The following is a 17,941-nucleotide window of genomic DNA, read 5'->3' on the forward strand; positions in this document are numbered from 1 at the left end:
GCCGAAACAAATAGCGAATTCCCCCGAGAGGGTAAGCTAGGCAAATTCCCCCGAGAGGGTAGCCAAAAAAGAAAGCGAATTCCCCCGAGAGGGTAAGCTAGGCAAATTCCCCCGAGAGGGTAAGCCGAAACAAAAAGCGAATTCCCCCGAGAGGGTAAGCTGAGGCGAATTCCCCCGAGAGGGTAAGCCGAAACAAATAGCGAATTCCCCCGAGAGGGTAAGCTAGGCAAATTCCCCCGAGAGGGTAAGCCGAAACAAAAAGCGAATTCCCCCGAGAGGGTAAGCTAGGCAAATTCCCCCGAGAGGGTAGCCAAATAAGAAAGCGAATTCCCCCGAGAGGGTAAGCTGAGGCAAATTCCCCCGAGAGGGTAAGCCGAAACAAAAAGCGAATTCCCCCAAGAGGGTAAGCTGAGGCGAATTCCCCCGAGAGGGTAAGCCGAAACAAATAGCGAATTCCCCCGAGAGGGTAAGCTAGGCAAATTCCCCCGAGAGAGTAAGCCGAAACAAAAAGCGAATTCCCCCGAGAGGGTAAGCTGAGGCGAATTCCCCCGAGAGGGTAAGCCGAAACAAATAGCGAATTCCCCCGAGAGGGTAAGCTAGGCAAATTCCCCCGAGAGGGTAAGCCGAAACAAAAAAGCGAATTCCCCCGAGAGGGTAAGCTAGGCAAATTCCCCCGAGAGGGTAGCCAAATTAGTAAGCGAATTCCCCCGAGAGGGTAAGCTGAGGCAAATTCCCCCGAGAGGGTAAGCCGAAACAAAAAGCGAATTCCCCCGAGAGGGTAAGCTGAGGCGAATTCCCCCGAGAGGGTAAGCCGAAACAAATAGCGAATTCCCCCGAGAGGGTAAGCTAGGCAAATTCCCCCGAGAGGGTAGCCAAAAAAGAAAGCGAATTCCCCCGAGAGGGTAAGCTGAGGCGAATTCCCCCGAGAGGGTAAGCCGAAACAAATAGCGAATTCCCCCGAGAGGGTAAGCTAGGCAAATTCCCCCGAGAGGGTAGCCAAAAAAGAAAGCGAAATCCCCCGAGAGGGTAAGCTGAGGCGAATTCCCCCGAGAGGGTAAGCTGAGGCGAATTCCCCCGAGAGGGTAAGCTAGGCAAATTCCCCCGAGAGGGTAGCCAAAAAAAGAAAGCAAATTCCCCCGAGAGGGTAAGCTAGGCAAATTCTCCCGAGAGGGTAGCCAAATGAGAAAGCGAATTCCCCCGAGAGGGTAAGCTAGGCAAATTCCCCCGAGAGGGTAGCCAAATAAGAAAGCGAATTCCCCCGAGAGGGTAAGCTGAGGCAAATTCCCCCGAGAGGGTAAGCCGAAACAAAAAGCGTGATGATGATGATGATGATGATGATGATGATGATGATGATGATGATGATGATGATGATGATGATGATGATGATGATGATGATGATGATGATGATGATGATGATGATGATGATGATGATGATGATGATGATGATGATGATGATGATGATGATGATGATGATGATGATGATGATGATGATGATGATGATGATGATGATGATGATGATGATGATGATGATGATGATGATGATGATGATGATGATGATGATGATGATGATGATGATGATGATGATGATGATGATGATGATGATGATGATGATGATGATGATGATGATGATGATGATGATGATGATGATGATGATGATGATGATGATGATGATGATGATGATGATGATGATGATGATGATGATGATGATGATGATGATGATGATGATGATGATGATGATGATGATGATGATGATGATGATGATGATGATGATGATGATGATGATGATGATGATGATGATGATGATGATGATGATGATGATGATGATGATGATGATGATGATGATGATGATGATGATGATGATGATGATGATGATGATGATGATGATGATGATGATGATGATGATGATGATGATGATGATGATGATGATGATGATGATGATGATGATGATGATGATGATGATGATGATGATGATGATGATGATGATGATGATGATGATGATGATGATGATGATGATGATGATGATGATGATGATGATGATGATGATGATGATGATGATGATGATGATGATGATGATGATGATGATGATGATGATGATGATGATGATGATGATGATGATGATGATGATGATGATGATGATGATGATGATGATGATGATGATGATGATGATGATGATGATGATGATGATGATGATGATGATGATGATGATGATGATGATGATGATGATGATGATGATGATGATGATGATGATGATGATGATGATGATGATGATGATGATGATGATGATGATGATGATGATGATGATGATGATGATGATGATGATGATGATGATGATGATGATGATGATGATGATGATGATGATGATGATGATGATGATGATGATGATGATGATGATGATGATGATGATGATGATGATGATGATGATGATGATGATGATGATGATGATGATGATGATGATGATGATGATGATGATGATGATGATGATGATGATGATGATGATGATGATGATGATGATGATGATGATGATGATGATGATGATGATGATGATGATGATGATGATGATGATGATGATGATGATGATGATGATGATGATGATGATGATGATGATGATGATGATGATGATGATGATGATGATGATGATGATGATGATGATGATGATGATGATGATGATGATGATGATGATGATGATGATGATGATGATGATGATGATGATGATGATGATGATGATGATGATGATGATGATGATGATGATGATGATGATGATGATGATGATGATGATGATGATGATGATGATGATGATGATGATGATGATGATGATGATGATGATGATGATGATGATGATGATGATGATGATGATGATGATGATGATGATGATGATGATGATGATGATGATGATGATGATGATGATGATGATGATGATGATGATGATGATGATGATGATGATGATGATGATGATGATGATGATGATGATGATGATGATGATGATGATGATGATGATGATGATGATGATGATGATGATGATGATGATGATGATGATGATGATGATGATGATGATGATGATGATGATGATGATGATGATGATGATGATGATGATGAAAAAAAAATAACTTTTTCAACAACGAGAGTAGGACAGGGGGAGAATGTAGGGATTGAGAGGCATACTGATAAAGTGAGCAACAGGGCATATAGTAGTAGCAGCGGTGATGCGCCGCTGGATAAACAAAGCAAACGGAATAAACGATCAACGGGAAACGAAACGTCAGTCTTGTAAAGTATTTTGAAGGAGTAGGTTGGATTATCGCAGGGCGCATCGCTAGTGCTGAGATCCGGCCGATTCAGTTGAATCGGAATGGCCATGGTGTCCTTCCGGACACGACACCTAGTACATCTAAACCGCGGTCCATAACCTTCAATGGCACATTAGAAGAGTCTGAACAAGTTATAGCGAGTAGATTTAATGAATATTTCGTCGATAGTGTTTTATTTATTAATCAATCAATTGAATTAGTAGATGAGCCTGACGAATTAAAACAGCCAATTAGCATCAATAGTATATTTGAATCTTTTCACCCAATAACTTTGGAAGAACTAAAAAATATTTGCTTTTCTATGGGTAAAACGGCTGGCGTAGATAATGTAAATGCGAGATTGCTTTGATGTCATTGGACACAATCTGCTGGACCTGATTAATGAATCGTTACAAACTGGGCACGTGCCGCACGTTTGGAAGGAATCCATAGTGATTCCAATTCAAAAAGTTGCTGGAACGATTAAAGCCGAAGAGTTTCGTCCCATCAATATGTTGCACACATTAGAAAAAAAATTGGAACTTGTTGTAAAAGGCCAGCTGTTAGCATATCTAAATAGTAATAATTGGCTAATACCAGAGCAATCGGGATATCGGGAAGGTCATTCCTGTGAAACCGCATTGAACTTGGTGCTAGCGAAATGGAAAGAAAATGTAGAGCGTAAAGATACTATTGTTGCTGTTTTTTTTTTGGATCTGAAACGCGCTTTTGAAACGATTTCTCGGCCCTTGTTGCTGGAAACAATGAAGCGCTTTGGAATTTCGGGTTCTACATACAGATGGTTCGAAAGCTTTTTGTCTGACAGAACTCAACGGACTGTTTTTAATGATTCGATTTCGAGCCCCGTGGTTAACAGCCTAGGCGAGCCACAGGGGAGTGTATTAGGGCCCGTTTTATTCATTATGTACATCAATGACATGCGTCGAGTCTTGCGGTTTTGTGATATTAATGTTTTTGCCGATGATACCGTGATATTCATTGCAGCAAAAGATTTGAGGGAAGCCGTTTCACATATGAATGCAGATTTACGTTCTCTGAGTAAATGGTTGAAGTACAAACAGCTGAAATTGAACATTAGTAAAACTAAATTCATGGTCATTTCGCGGAGTCGAGTTAACTCTGAAGTCTCTGTAGAAATTGATGGTGAGACAATTGATCGCGTGCGCGAAATTAAATATCTTGGCGTGATTATTGATGACAGACTAAAGTTTGACGCTCACATCGACAATGTCATCAAGAAAATAGCCAAAAAGTATGGTATTCTATGTCGATTAAAAAACGATTTGACTATTGCTAGTAAAATACAGTTGTACAAATCAATCATTTCTCCACACATTGAGTTCTGCCCGTCCATTTTGTTTTTAGCTAATGAAACACAAATATCAAGGCTACAGCGTTTGCAAAATAAAACAATGCGGTTGATTTTAAGATGTAACAGATTCACTTCCTCAACTTTTTTGTTGGACGCCCTTCAGTGGCTGTCAGTGAAGCAAAGAATTGTGTATTTAACGTTGGTGTTCATTTTTAAATTAAAGAATGGTATGCTGCCTAGATATTTGTGTGACCGAATTGAAAGAGGAAGTGACATTCATAGTTATAACACTAGAAACGCGGATCAAATACGAACACCCCAGTTTTTGCATGGTGCTTCACAAAATTCCTTGTACTATAAAGGTTTAAATGTTTTCAATTCGATGCCTGACCACATCACGAATGCAGCAACTCTATCACAGGTTAAGAGACTATGTATTTCACACGTAAAAGCTGCTTTTTGAACAGCTACTCTGTTGACTTTTTATTCTTGACTAGATTTTGTATCTTGACGAAGTTTACCAACGGATATTTTGTGGACAATTTATATTTTGTAATAGGAGGCACGAACAAACTATAATGGTCGCCCCGATGATAATGATGGATTTTATATTTGTTGACGTAGTATTATTAACTGAACTTATTTTGTGTAGTCTACAAAAGTTTGAGTCTCGCGCGCGGTGACAGGTATAAATGACATTTTTGTATTTATTTATCATATGGAATATTTGTACTGTTGAAGGATTCTGTAGATTAGTAGTGAGTTGTCTAGTTGAATGTCGGGAATTTCTTGAGAATGAGAATATTGCCGACTGTTTTGACATCGCGCGAACGTTATCAATCCTCGCAATATTTTTGATTTTCTGATCTTTCATGATCACTAGTAACCAGTGTCGCGAAGCATCAGCGTACAAGTCACAAAAAAGCTGATAAACACCAAGCTTGTATCACCCTGTCTCTGCGGTTTCTGATTCGCTCTCTATACAGTCGCTAACACTCGAAAAGACAGAATCCCATCATAGTCACCCGGTCACCCTTGTTTTGCTACAATCATCCTAACTTGGATACGGCTCATGTGAGTGTCATGACTCTCTCCGTCGCCTCAAGCAGATGCACGCGCAACATCATGTAAAACTATGCATGTGTATTATCACAAGCACGGTACTACGTCATAAATCCTATTCGTTTTGCATGGCTCAGTTTAAACGCACACATTGAGCGCACCACGCAGTTCGCCCTGGCTACGGCAAACACTCTCACTTCGCCCGTTATGCATCGTATCTCAGTGAGATTGATTCTCTCGCAACCCGCCTGAAGCATACTCAGCAACTGCTATCGCTGCAAAGCTGCGAAGGGTGGATCCCACAACATGTTTGTCATTCCAGGCGTGACATGCTAGCTGGTTCGTATCACCTTGGGAACGGTGACTCCAGAAAGCGGTTCATGTGATTGTCTCGTGATGGTCGCGATTATTCGCAAGACTGCTAGTAACGCTTGCAAACATCTGTAGAAGAGAGCAGCAGTATTTTGAAATTTATGTTTTTGCTGTATAGTATGACAAATTATGTTGTTTATATCTGTAATAAGAATCAGACCGTTTTTATTTCGCAAATCTGATTTCATTGATCATTATTAATAATTATCTTAAAGATATATCGTCTAGCTCAAACCTTTGTAGGGCTATGTGGCGGGACAAAAAAAAAGAGTTTGACATGTTACCAATAAACCAGGTGGACGGTAGATCCCGAATTGTGACCATTGGGATCAGAACTGCTTTTATCTTTATTAACGAGATTTATAGCCAGTAGTTCATTTCGAGACCCACGGCTTTATTTCCCTTCTGAAGGAAGCACTCTCATTTTGTTAGTATGCCATGAGTGGGGTTCGATCCCAGTCCTAGGCCCTCGGCGTGATAGTCACGGGCTTGAGCCATTACACCAGATCCGCTCCCGGGTCAGAAATGCTCTGATATAGCTTTCAATAAACTTGTCTCGTAAATGGCATGACGCATAGAAGATTTCAAAATTGATCAAAAACTGGTCACTTCCTCAGGGGAAACAAATAGCCGGAAGATTCCTGCATGTGGCCATGGGACAAAAAATGCCTTAAATAGTGAATTCACGAAGCTTGGGATGTATTGGCAGAATCAATTAGTACCAGCTAGAGTTTAAAATTTTCATTTTGAAAGAGTGAAATTCAACGTGAGTTTTGGAAATTTTCAAATTCAATTTTCAATTTCATTTTGGTGACTGAATTGTCTCACTTATTTATTCATTTTTTTGTCACTGACTATTTTTACAGTGACATATAACTAGACCGTAACTCCCGATTATATGTACTTCCAATCACCTCATAACTTGTGTAAAGTAGTTAGTTAGAATACTAGTTATCTGCTCTATTTGCCCATTAAGTCGGATTGTGCGTCTTAAACATTTTACGACATGCGAAAAAAATATTCGTGACAGAGAATAGAATGACAAAAGAGAGGCATTCAGCTGACAATGAATGTGGCCAAACAAGAATGAAAAAATGAGAATGACATTCTTCACTTTCAATCTTAGAATTTTTTACACTTTGGTACCAGCATCCGGGAAAAAAACCTAACGCACGATACCCCAGTTTGATTTCGGAATCATGTGTTCAATACCATTTTTTGTTCCTGGCAGAGAAACAAAAACCATTATACCGGTTATTTTGATTTGAACATGTTGAGAATCGTTTAAAAAACAACAGATATACGTTTTTTTTAGTCATTTTACGTATCACGGCAGCATAAATTATTTTTTGCAATTTCTCATCGTAATAGGCTGTTTTACCTCACGCAAATCTGCCAGGAAAAGGCCTACTTTCCCACACCACATTAGTAGTGCGGTAATGGTTCATTACAGCACTGATTTGCGTTGCGTCAACTTCTTGATGCTTTCTGTACGCAGGTTTCAAAATTTGTGACAACTGCACAGCATAACCTGCTATGATCATACTTTCTTAAACATGGCTATGAACATCAGTGTGCAGTTTGATGAAAAAGTTTTGTTAAAAACTATCCTAAAGTGGTAATTTATGAAATTGCAAAAAACGTTGTACGCATCTCGGTGCAGAACTCGATTTTTACAGCACTCGTCGTACTTATCCAACTCGGCAAGCCTCGTTGGATAAGTGTACAACTCGTGCTGTAAAAATCTTCATTCTGCACCTTGTTGCGTAAACTACTATTATCAAGGTGTGTTATAATAATCGACAATGATCTACAACCGCTCGGGTCAGGCGTCAGTGGAGTAGCTTTTGTTCTGCAAACAACGTACTTTCCATTGTACCGTCTCTGAAATGAAATTAATGAATTGTTATTTAATGACAGCTCAAATGTTAATTTATAGCCCGTAGTCGATAATGCTGACATAATGTGCTTTGTCACGCGCAATTGAGCTATTGTTCTGCTTTAATTCAATTGTTTCTGTCAACTTGGCTTCGCAACTACAATTGGTCGAGGGCCGTATTGGCAACGGGAGTGTCGCTAAAAGGACGCAACTATAAAGTACCGCAGCGATTGTCGTTGCTAGCAACCAACCATCAAATAACCACCCAACAATAACGTGTTGAATGAATTGCATGATTGATGAGTTCAGTTCAGCTCGACACCCAGTTCGCATTTAGTGATGAAGCAATTTAAGTGCCCCGTTTGTTAACACAGTGCGAAAAAGTGCCACAGGACACTTAAATAGAAAGCAATTAACCCAGATTCGGTGGAAATACACTATTTGTATTTGCTTTATTGCGTTGGTTTTGATCCAGCGTTAAAGATAAGAAAATGGCTAAACTGGCATAAAACCGATGCACTTTGAAATTTAACCTGGAATTTTTCACTTTCTTCTGCGTCGTAGCTCAAGAGAATATGTCAAGAATGCAAACTACATTCCACAGCGCTGAATGCTCTCCAAAAACGTCGTACTCCACGTAGTCAAAAAGAGTGATTGCCAGCATTCTAGAACGCAAGGCACGTGGCAGCCATCCGAATGATGGGACACTTCGAAAGAAGCACGAAGCATTCACATTTCCTTCTTACTCTGGCAACTTAATTGAACACCATCACCACCACCTGTCATGTCCCCCTAGAACGAACCGGAAACCGATCCTCAACTTTCACCTTTGCCCAACACGAAGACATTTTTCTTTATTCTATTTTGACACCATCCCCATGATGGTGTACTCACGCAATGACTCTGTACCGTGCTCTGTTCAGCTTCAACAATTGTCGTCTAGTCCATTGCTTTCACCAATAATGTTCGTGTCAAGGTCACTGGACGTGTTCCGAATTTGAAGAATTGAAGTTTAGCTCTCTGTTGGTACTGCTTTTCATATATGTACATTTTTCACTTAGACAAGACCTTCTCCGTGTTACAATGTTACTATTTCTGCCTTTGCGAGATCACATCACATCCAATTCATATTTTTTCCTTGACAGGAAGCTATAACTCTCGCACCATCATCAGTAATTTTGGTCTGCAGGTGGCCTCACTTCCTTTCGATATTGCATTGCTTTAACAAGATACTCAACCGAAGCGTCCGCAGTGTGTTAACGATGAAATATGACACAGCCAGCGTGTGGTTGTGTCTGGTTCAAGCCAGTCATATTGCCTGTGACCTAGGAGTCGAGAGGAATTTTCTTTTATTGCTTTTTGAAGGTGGTGAATGTTGCAATAGTGGAGCGTATTCGCTTCGTTTAGGTGCCTTTTCATAATTATTTGAAATACACTCTTTTTTAATTAAATGTGAAAGTGAGCACAGTTTTTTCTCTTTTGCCCATTCTTCCACATCTTCAAAAAGATTTCCATCAATCGCACGTCTGCATTTGTCTCTACCAGTGATCATGTACTTTGAAAAGAAAAAAAAAAGACACGGACACCGTCTTCAGCCGAGGCTGTACAGACTGAACGAAACTTAACACTAGACAACGGACATGACACATATTACGAGCACCAGTGGATACGAGGAAGAGACATATCTTGCTGAAAGTTTCATCACTCGGAACGGGAATCGAACCCTCGCCCCATGGCTTGGTACGATTATACGCTTGGTGACGCTAACCGCACGGCCACGAAGTTCCACTTTGGCTTGGGTGACTTCATTGTAAAACCTTATGATCTGATGAGATCAATATCACACCACTAATTTTTGAAAGTGTTCTCGAAACTTGTCTGTACGCACCACGCAGCATCGAAATACCATCAGCAGCAGACGCGCGACGGTGACAACTAGGTAGCGCCACAGTGGCATAGTAGAGTGTGAAAAAGGTTGGCGAAAATTTGGTGGTGTATTCAGGCAGCGTAAAGGATGTAAATAAAGAAATAGGTATAGACTGAAATAGCTAGTGAGAGAATCGGTGCCATTGCAATTTGAAGAAAGTGCATTAGAAAAGTTAATTTGAAGTAAATTTGAGTTTGTTGAAGAGGTGGAAATTGGAGCCGTATAAAGAATTAGTCCGTAGATTGTTTGAGTTGTTTCGGATTCTTTGTAATAGACCTGTGCGCCGACTATATTTTGCTCGGCGGCGGCGTGAGGGCCATTTTTGACCAGCGGCGGCGGCGGCGGCGGCGTGAATCGGCGTGACCAAAATTTGATCATAATTTCAACATTGGCAAAGCGAAGAAGTTGTCTTACGCCCTTGAGTGTAGTCTGAGCTTTTTCATGATCATTGATGGCATAAACTATTACGTTAGAATGAATACCTTTTTTATTTCTGTTCGGGTCCGTGACTGCGTGATTAGACCTGTTGCGATTTTTTTTACTTATTCGTTTATTTGGAAGGCTCAGGCGCCACATCCCAAGAAACAGAACTAGTTGAATAACAGTTTCTTAAATTAAAATTTGCTCAAGAGTTTTTTTCGTTCCACTCCTGTACAGCTTAAATGTTTGTTGGGATGGGCATAAATGAGATATATATTTAGACATTACCAGTATCCTTAGTGCAATTATTGCGTTACTCCATTGCAAATTAGGCACAATTAAATATTGATTTTGCTACAGTTTTTTGTTTTGTTTTCTCAGAAACTTCAGAAGCTATCAAACTTGATAATTAAGTCACAGGAAACTCAGAACCTTGTAGTTTAATCTGAAAGTTTGCCGAATAACATTGGGGTCGCACACGCATTCCAAAATCGTGAGCGAGTTGTGAAGGCAACTTTCCACAGCGTGAATGAAATTTACATTCAACGCGTGGAGAGTTGCCTTCACAGCTCGCTCACGACTTTGGTATACGCTTGCGACCCTAATGTCATTCGGCAAACTTTCAGATAAAACTACAAGGTTTAATTCATCCATACATTGTTTTTCGATAACATGCTTCTGAACTGAGATAATAGCAAATGAATGTAAATCTTTGCAAATGAATGGTCGCAACCTTGCTCAGAAGCAATCCTAGGAGGAGCCTGAAAGAAACTCCTGAAGAAATCCATGAAGAAAATTCTGGACCAATCTCTGCAAGACTGCTGTATGAAACCCTGAAGAAACTTCTGCAGCAATCTCTGGCGGTTCAAGAATCTCTTTTAGAGCTCTCTGCAAAAAATTCTGAAGAAATCTCTGATTGAAGTTTTCGAGGAATTTCAGAAGGAAATCCCCAAACGAATTAAAACAGGAATCCCAAGAGAGTTATAGCAGGAATTTTTAAAAGAATTCCAGGAGGAATCCCCGACGGAATTCTCGGAAATTTCTAAAGAATTTCGAGAAGGAATCTCCAAAGGATTTCAAGGAGGAATCAACGAAAAATATTGAAAAGGAATCTCTGAAGGAATTCCAGAAGAAATCTCTGAGAGAATACTAGGAGGAATTTCCAAAGGAATTCTAGGGGAAATCACCGAAGAAATTCAAGTAGGAAATCCCGAAGGAATTCCAGGAGGAGTGAGGATTTTTTGAAAGAATGAAAGTGTTGGGACAGTTTCCCCCGGAATAGAACACTTATTGACAGCAAATCCTTTTCGATTAGCTTCAATGCTGGAATATATTATTTTTAATTATAAACTACAACTAATTACTATTTACAAACTTACATCCTAGGATTTCATATAATTTCCGAAGGAGCAGCTTCCCAACACATTGTTCGCTTTGAGCACTTTCTCCACTGAATCTATTAATCAACTTAAATAGCAGAGAGAACCTATTTTATACCTATCGAAATATTATTTTCAGTTTCAATACAAATAATTCTGAGACAAAAATCGTCACAACAGAAACGAAGAATCTTCGAAGGACACCTAAGAGGACTCACCAAAGGAAATCAAGGAGGAAACCACGACAGGAATCCCCAAATTAATCCCAGGAGGATTTGACGAAGGAAGTCCAGAAAGAATCCCCATGAAAATCCCGATTTTTATTTGAAGGAATTCAAGAAGAAATCCTCAAAGTATTTCTAGGGGGAACCATCGAACAATATCCAGGAGGAATCCTCGTAGGAATTCCATGAGAAATCCCTGAAATAATTCTAGGAGGAGTTCCCGCAGAAACCCCAAGAGGAAACCCCGAAAGAATTCCAGGAGCAATCTCCGGAAAAAATTGAAGAGGAATTCCCGTAGACATTTCAGGAGGAATCCCTGACGGAATATCAGGAGGAATCCCCAAATAAATTGCAGTTGAAATCCCCTAAGAAATTCTAGAAGAAATTTAAGGAGGAATCTTCGAGTTAATTCCAGAAGGAATCCCTGAACGAATTCCAGAAGGACTCCCCAAAGGAAGTCCAGGAGAAATCCTAGAAGGGGGTTCAGCAGGAATATCCGACGGGATTCCTGGAAGAATTCCTGAAGCAATTCCTGGAAAAATCCCCGAAGAAATGAAAGGAGAAATCCCTGCAGGAATCCCAGGGGGAACCCCTAAAGGAATTCTGGGAGGAATCTCCGAAGGATTTCCAAGCGGAATACTTCCAGATGAAAATCCCAAAGGAATTCCACAAGGACTCCTGAAGGAATTCCATGAGGAATCACTGAAGGAATTCCATGAGGAATCACTGAAGCAAATCCAGGAAGACTCTGAAGGAATTCTAAGAGGAATCATCAAAGAAATTCCAGAAGGAAACCACGAAAAAAAATCTGGAGAAATCCACGTTAGAACATCAGGAGAAACCCTGAAAGAATTTTAGGTGGAATCCATGAAAGATGTCTAGGAGGAATACCCGATGGAATTCCAAAAAGAATCACCAAAGGAATTCCATGGGACATTCCAGAATGAATTCTAGGAGGAATCCCCGAAGGAAATCCAAGAGGAATCCCTGAATGAAGTGCAGGAGAAATCCCTGGAGGAATTCAAGGTGGAGTCTCCGAAAGACTTCTCATAGGAACCACCAAACAAATTTGACGGAATATTAGAAGGAATCCCCGAAAGAATTTCAGGAAGAATCCTCGAAGGAAGTCTAGGAGGAAACCCCGAAAGAAAACCTAGGGAGAATCTCCGGAGTAATTCCAAGAGGAATCCCCGAAAAAATTCCAGGAAAAAAGTCAGGAGGAATCCTCGAAGGAAGTCCAGGGGAACCCCTGAAGGAAGTCTAGGAGGAATCCCCGAAGAAATTACAGGAAAAATCCCTGAAGGGATTTCAGGGGAATGCTCGAAGGTATTCCGGTAGGAATATCCATAGGATTTCCAGGCGAAATTCTCGAAGGATTTTCAGCGGATCTTTCCGGGTAGGGGGAAGAATTTGCAGTAGGTATTCTCTAAAGATTTCCAGAAGGAAATCCTTGAGGAATTCTTGTAGAAACTCCATGAAAGATCCCTCAAGAATATCCTGGAGATTTGCCTGATTATAATCCTAAGGGAATTATTGAAGGGCCTCCTACAAGATTCCCTGAAGGAACTCCTGTAGGAATTCCTGAATGAGATTCTGGGGAAATCTCTGATGTAACTCCTGAAAGCATCCGTGAGTCTTCCTGAAAAAAATCTCAATCTACACTCTGAAAGAACCCAAGGAGCGATCCCTGGAAGAACTTCTGGAACAATCCTCTAAGGATATCCTGAAGAACACTTGGAAGGAACTCTTATATAGGAATCGTTGAATAAACTTCTGGGGTAATCCCTGAGTTCTCCTGGATCTTCGTATAAGATTCTCTGAAGGAACTTCTGTAATGATTTCTGAAGGAACTTCTGTAGGAAACCCTGAAGAAATTCAGCAGGAATCTCTGAAGAAACATCTGCAAGAATCCCTGAAACTCCTGGAGGAATCTCTGATGGAACTCCTGGAAAGAACTGCTGTAGGAATTTCTAATGGTACTTCAGAAGAAATGCCTGCAAGAACTCCTAGACTAATTTCTAAAGACCTTCTGTAGGAATTCCTGAAGAAACTTCTCACGGGATTCTTGATGGATCTTCAGGTGGCATTTATGAATTCTCCTGAAAGAATATTAAAAGGGACTTCTGGAAGGATACCTCAACGAACTTCGTTTAAGGAAGTTCTGAAGGAATTCCTAATGAACACATGGAGGCATCCCTGAACCCTAAGCTATTAGGGAGACCCCTGAGCGAACTCCTGGAGAGATCACCGAAGGAACTTCTGGAGCAATCCTTGAAGAACTCCTGATAGAATCTCTGCAAATTTTTCGAGAGGCATCCCGAAGTAACTCCAAGAGGAATCCCCGAAGGAATTTCAGGAGGGATTCTTGAATAAATTCCAGGAATTTCTGATGGATCTCCTGAAGGAATCTCTGAAAAAACTCCTGGACTAAATTCTAGAGATACTTCTGTAGGAACTCCTGAGGAACTTCTGAAGCAACAAATGAAGGAACTCACAGACTAATCTCTGAAGGACCTCCTATGAAGAATTCCTGAAGGATCTTCTGGATGAATCTCTGATGTATCTCTAGTAGGCATCCCTGAATTCTCCTGAAATGATTTTTGAAGGTAGCTACTACTGTCGAGATCTTCCTGAAAAAAAAAACATCCTGGAGGCATCCCTGAAGATTTTTCTGGAGGAATCCCAGGTGGATCTCCAGAAGGCATCACTAAATCCTTCTGGAAGATTCTCTAAAGAAGCGTCTGGAGAGATGTGAATGTGTGTTCTAAGAGTTGAGAAATCAATTATTGTAATCGAACTCTTATGATAGTGATCGTGAGATTTGTTTATCTCAACTTTATATAAACTTAATTTTGTTCGTGCACTGATCACCGGCGCGAAAAGTGAGTGTGTTTTTGGAGGCAAAGTCGAAATGCCGCTTTTTCATTTGGTTCAGCCGCGAGCGCGTCGTCGTCGTCTATTTCACAGTGCTCGTCTTCGTACGGGGCAGTTTAGTGTGTTTTTGGAAGCAAAGTCGAAATGCCGCTTTTTGCAGTGTGTGTTGTGACGGCTCGGCAGCTGGAGGCAGGATTCGCGCGCGCGTTGCCTTCGGTACTCCGACTTATTTTTTCCTTTCGCATTTTTAGTTCGTTTGATGGCAGGCGATTATCCGGTGAGTTTGTTCCTTGTTATTCTCTTTCTATGGATTCTATAAATCAATTATTATATTAATTAAATTTTATAACATAGGTGATAGTTTGTATTCATATGTTTATAATGTCCTCTTTTCAAATATATTTTCATTGACTTTGTATAGTTCGTCACCATGAGTGTCGACTTGGATTTTTGTTCCGTTTCGTCACTGTTCGTGATGGCATCTTACAAATTATTTCTTCTTTTAATTGAATTTCATTTTTTTTGTGCAATCTTCTAACGACACACTGTTTTTCAATGTATCTGTCTATGTATATTTGTTGTCTGTATTTTTTTGAATAAATATTGAGCAATCACCTTACGTGGGTGGTCGATTGTTTGCTTTCCGCGTGAAGCGAGCAATAGAGCATCAGATGGCATGTTTTGTCACGTCTTTTGTTATAAATCTTTAGTGTCCACCTGACGCGGGTGGCTGATTGTTTGCTTTCCGCGCGGAGTAAGCAATAGCGCTTAAGTTTGTATATGTTGTCGCGTCTTTAATTGTAAATATTATACGAAAACCTGACGTGGGTGGTCGATTGTTTGCTTTCCGCGTGATGCGAACAATAGCACTTCCGTCTGCATATTTTGTTGCTTCTTCTGTAGCAAATATCGAGCGACCACCAGACGAGGGTGGTTGGTTGTTTGCTTTCCGCGTGAAGCGAACAACATCACTGCAGTCGGCATGCTTCAACTTCAAAAAGTCATATTACTTATCAAAGTGAATCCTGACCCAACGATACCTTTCCTACTAACAATCACTCCTTCCTGCAGCCTTTGGTGGAGACGTGCGGTAAACGCCAACTTTCACATAACAAAGGTTGCTATTAACATTCCTTCCCTCTTCCAACCTGACTGCAAGGACGTGGCCGGCGCCGTTATTGTACCGTTAAAGAGAGCCTCTGAAGCGTGCACAGTGAGAATGTTGACCACTCCCTGTCAATTATTCAGTTGATTCATTGTGCAACTATCATTGGTTCGGGTCAATCACGGAGTAGCAACCATAGATATGTGCAGTCAGTCTAAGCTAAGCTAAGCTAAGCACTGATCACCGGCGCGAAAAATGAAAATCGGCGGCGTGACAAACAGCGGCGTATGGCGCGCCGCCGATACCTGGATCGGCGTCGGCGTGGGACAAAAAGTGTCGGCGGCGGCGGCGTGGCGTGGCGGCGCACAGGTCTATTTGTAAGTAGACTAGTATTAAAAATGTATGTGATTTGATATTTATTGACATGAATTGTAGATCAGCTGGTGAGTCCCGAGCAGTCGGATATTACCTGTGAAGAACAAAACGGGGTTTGAAAGGAAACTATAAAATGTAAATTTGTAAATATTTGTGACCCTGATAAATGATAATTAACGCAATAAATTTAGTTTTAAGCTGCTGTAAATACAAAACACTGCTGTGGAAATTGTGTTTCTAAGTCGTCCGAACACTTGTCCAGGATCATCCATATTTGATTCGTTGTTGGTAGGTCCTCACCAAAGCTAGCCTTAGCCTGGTATTCGCCTAGGAAGGACTCCTCAAGAGACCTAGGTATAGGTCTCTTACTGTTGAACAGGCCACACTAAAATATTGTGCACGCCAAAATTAGAAGGGTAAATCCTCTTAAATTCGCACATTCTACTCTGTGCTCTTCTTACAGATAGGACATATGAGGCCATCCAACCAGCTGGTGGGCAGTTCGTCATCCTCCCACATGTCTTCCCATATCTTTATAATAATTTGCTGGATTAATTGACGCAGCTGTCCACTTTCGCGGTCAAGAAGTTCAAACGGAATCTCGCCCTTTTCCTGCAGCTTTACTGTTTTTTAGTTCCATAAAGGCCTTTTTAATCTAATCCAGTGTTGGTGAATCCACTGCCTGACCGTCATCGACTATGTTAATCCTATTCCCTCCTTGTTACCATGCCACCAATTTTCTAAGATCTTCCTCACGGACATTGCACATGGCGGGCACACAAGACACACGCGCAGTCTTGTGCTGCGTGCCATTAACAGTTTCATAAAAGCTCCGCACATCGTTTCTATCATGCTTTCCTACTCATCAAATATTCATACTCTCTTCATTCTGCTACGGTGAATTAGTTTCTCATCTGCTCTTGCCACTCTGTTTCGCTCCCTGTTGAGCCGAGCACCGGTCACTAGCATCCGTTTTGTGGCGGAATTCTTCCCGTTCGTTCACTTCTGATTAGAAGCGGCCCCGCTCTAGTGTTAACATTCTCGGACCGCGATGAATGCAGTTCATCGGTGCACTCGTCTATTGAAGAGGTGGAACGGGACGAGTTCTCGCATTCTCGTTCTGGAAAATCTGCATGAACTTCCCAAGAATTTTGATTGTGATTCCAGAATAATTCAAGATTTTTCCAGTGATTAATTCAGGATTCTTTCAGAAGTACCATCTGGGATTCTTGAGTTCCTCCAGGAGTTCCATAAAAAATAAATTCTGAAGCAATCCCATAATGAACTGTTGAAGGATTTTTTCATTAGGAAAATTTGGTGGAATTCCGGAGAGAGACACAGATAAACAGACGTAACACTCTTCAAAAGAGCTTGGTGCATGCATTTAACGACGAATTTCAATTTCATCTGATTTCCGTGACCCTTCCACCTGAGGCACTATAGTGTTCGATTGCTTTGACGTTTGCTAGTGTACACGTTGCTGACTGATGCAACTGAAGAGTGCAAGCGGTTTGTGTAGTAGTAATGCGTACTAGGTAAACGTCAAAGTGCAATTCATCATCTCCGACAGTGTCCCGCGTGGTTCTACCATTAGGTGACAGCGTGTTCATGAAAAAGACATCAGGCAAAACTTTTACTGAATATTCTTTAAGAGTTACGTCCGTTTATTTGTGATTCTAGGAAACATTCTTGAAAGAGTTCTTGAAC

At 41.0% G+C, this 17,941-nt stretch overlaps 2 protein-coding genes across 4 annotated transcripts in view; one reads left to right on the top strand and one right to left on the bottom strand.

The window, feature by feature from the left end:
• The window catches only part of LOC109423306 (uncharacterized), a 764,938-nt gene that overhangs the window by 103,919 nt on the left and 643,078 nt on the right, over positions 1-17,941 (top strand). The gene's annotated exons all lie outside the window — the stretch shown is intronic.
• LOC134286962 (uncharacterized protein DDB_G0271670-like) lies at positions 1,402-3,354 on the bottom strand (the record flags this gene model as incomplete). The annotated part of the gene is made up of 2 exons (XM_062848675.1): positions 3,160-3,354; positions 1,402-3,015 (listed from the first exon to the last, which is right to left on the bottom strand). Coding segments are annotated over exons 1-2 (1,809 nt in total), but the record flags the coding sequence as incomplete, so codon positions are not given.

Source organism: Aedes albopictus, chromosome 2 (assembly GCF_035046485.1).
Source record: "Aedes albopictus strain Foshan chromosome 2, AalbF5, whole genome shotgun sequence".
Lineage (NCBI taxonomy): Eukaryota > Metazoa > Arthropoda > Insecta > Diptera > Culicidae > Aedes > Aedes albopictus.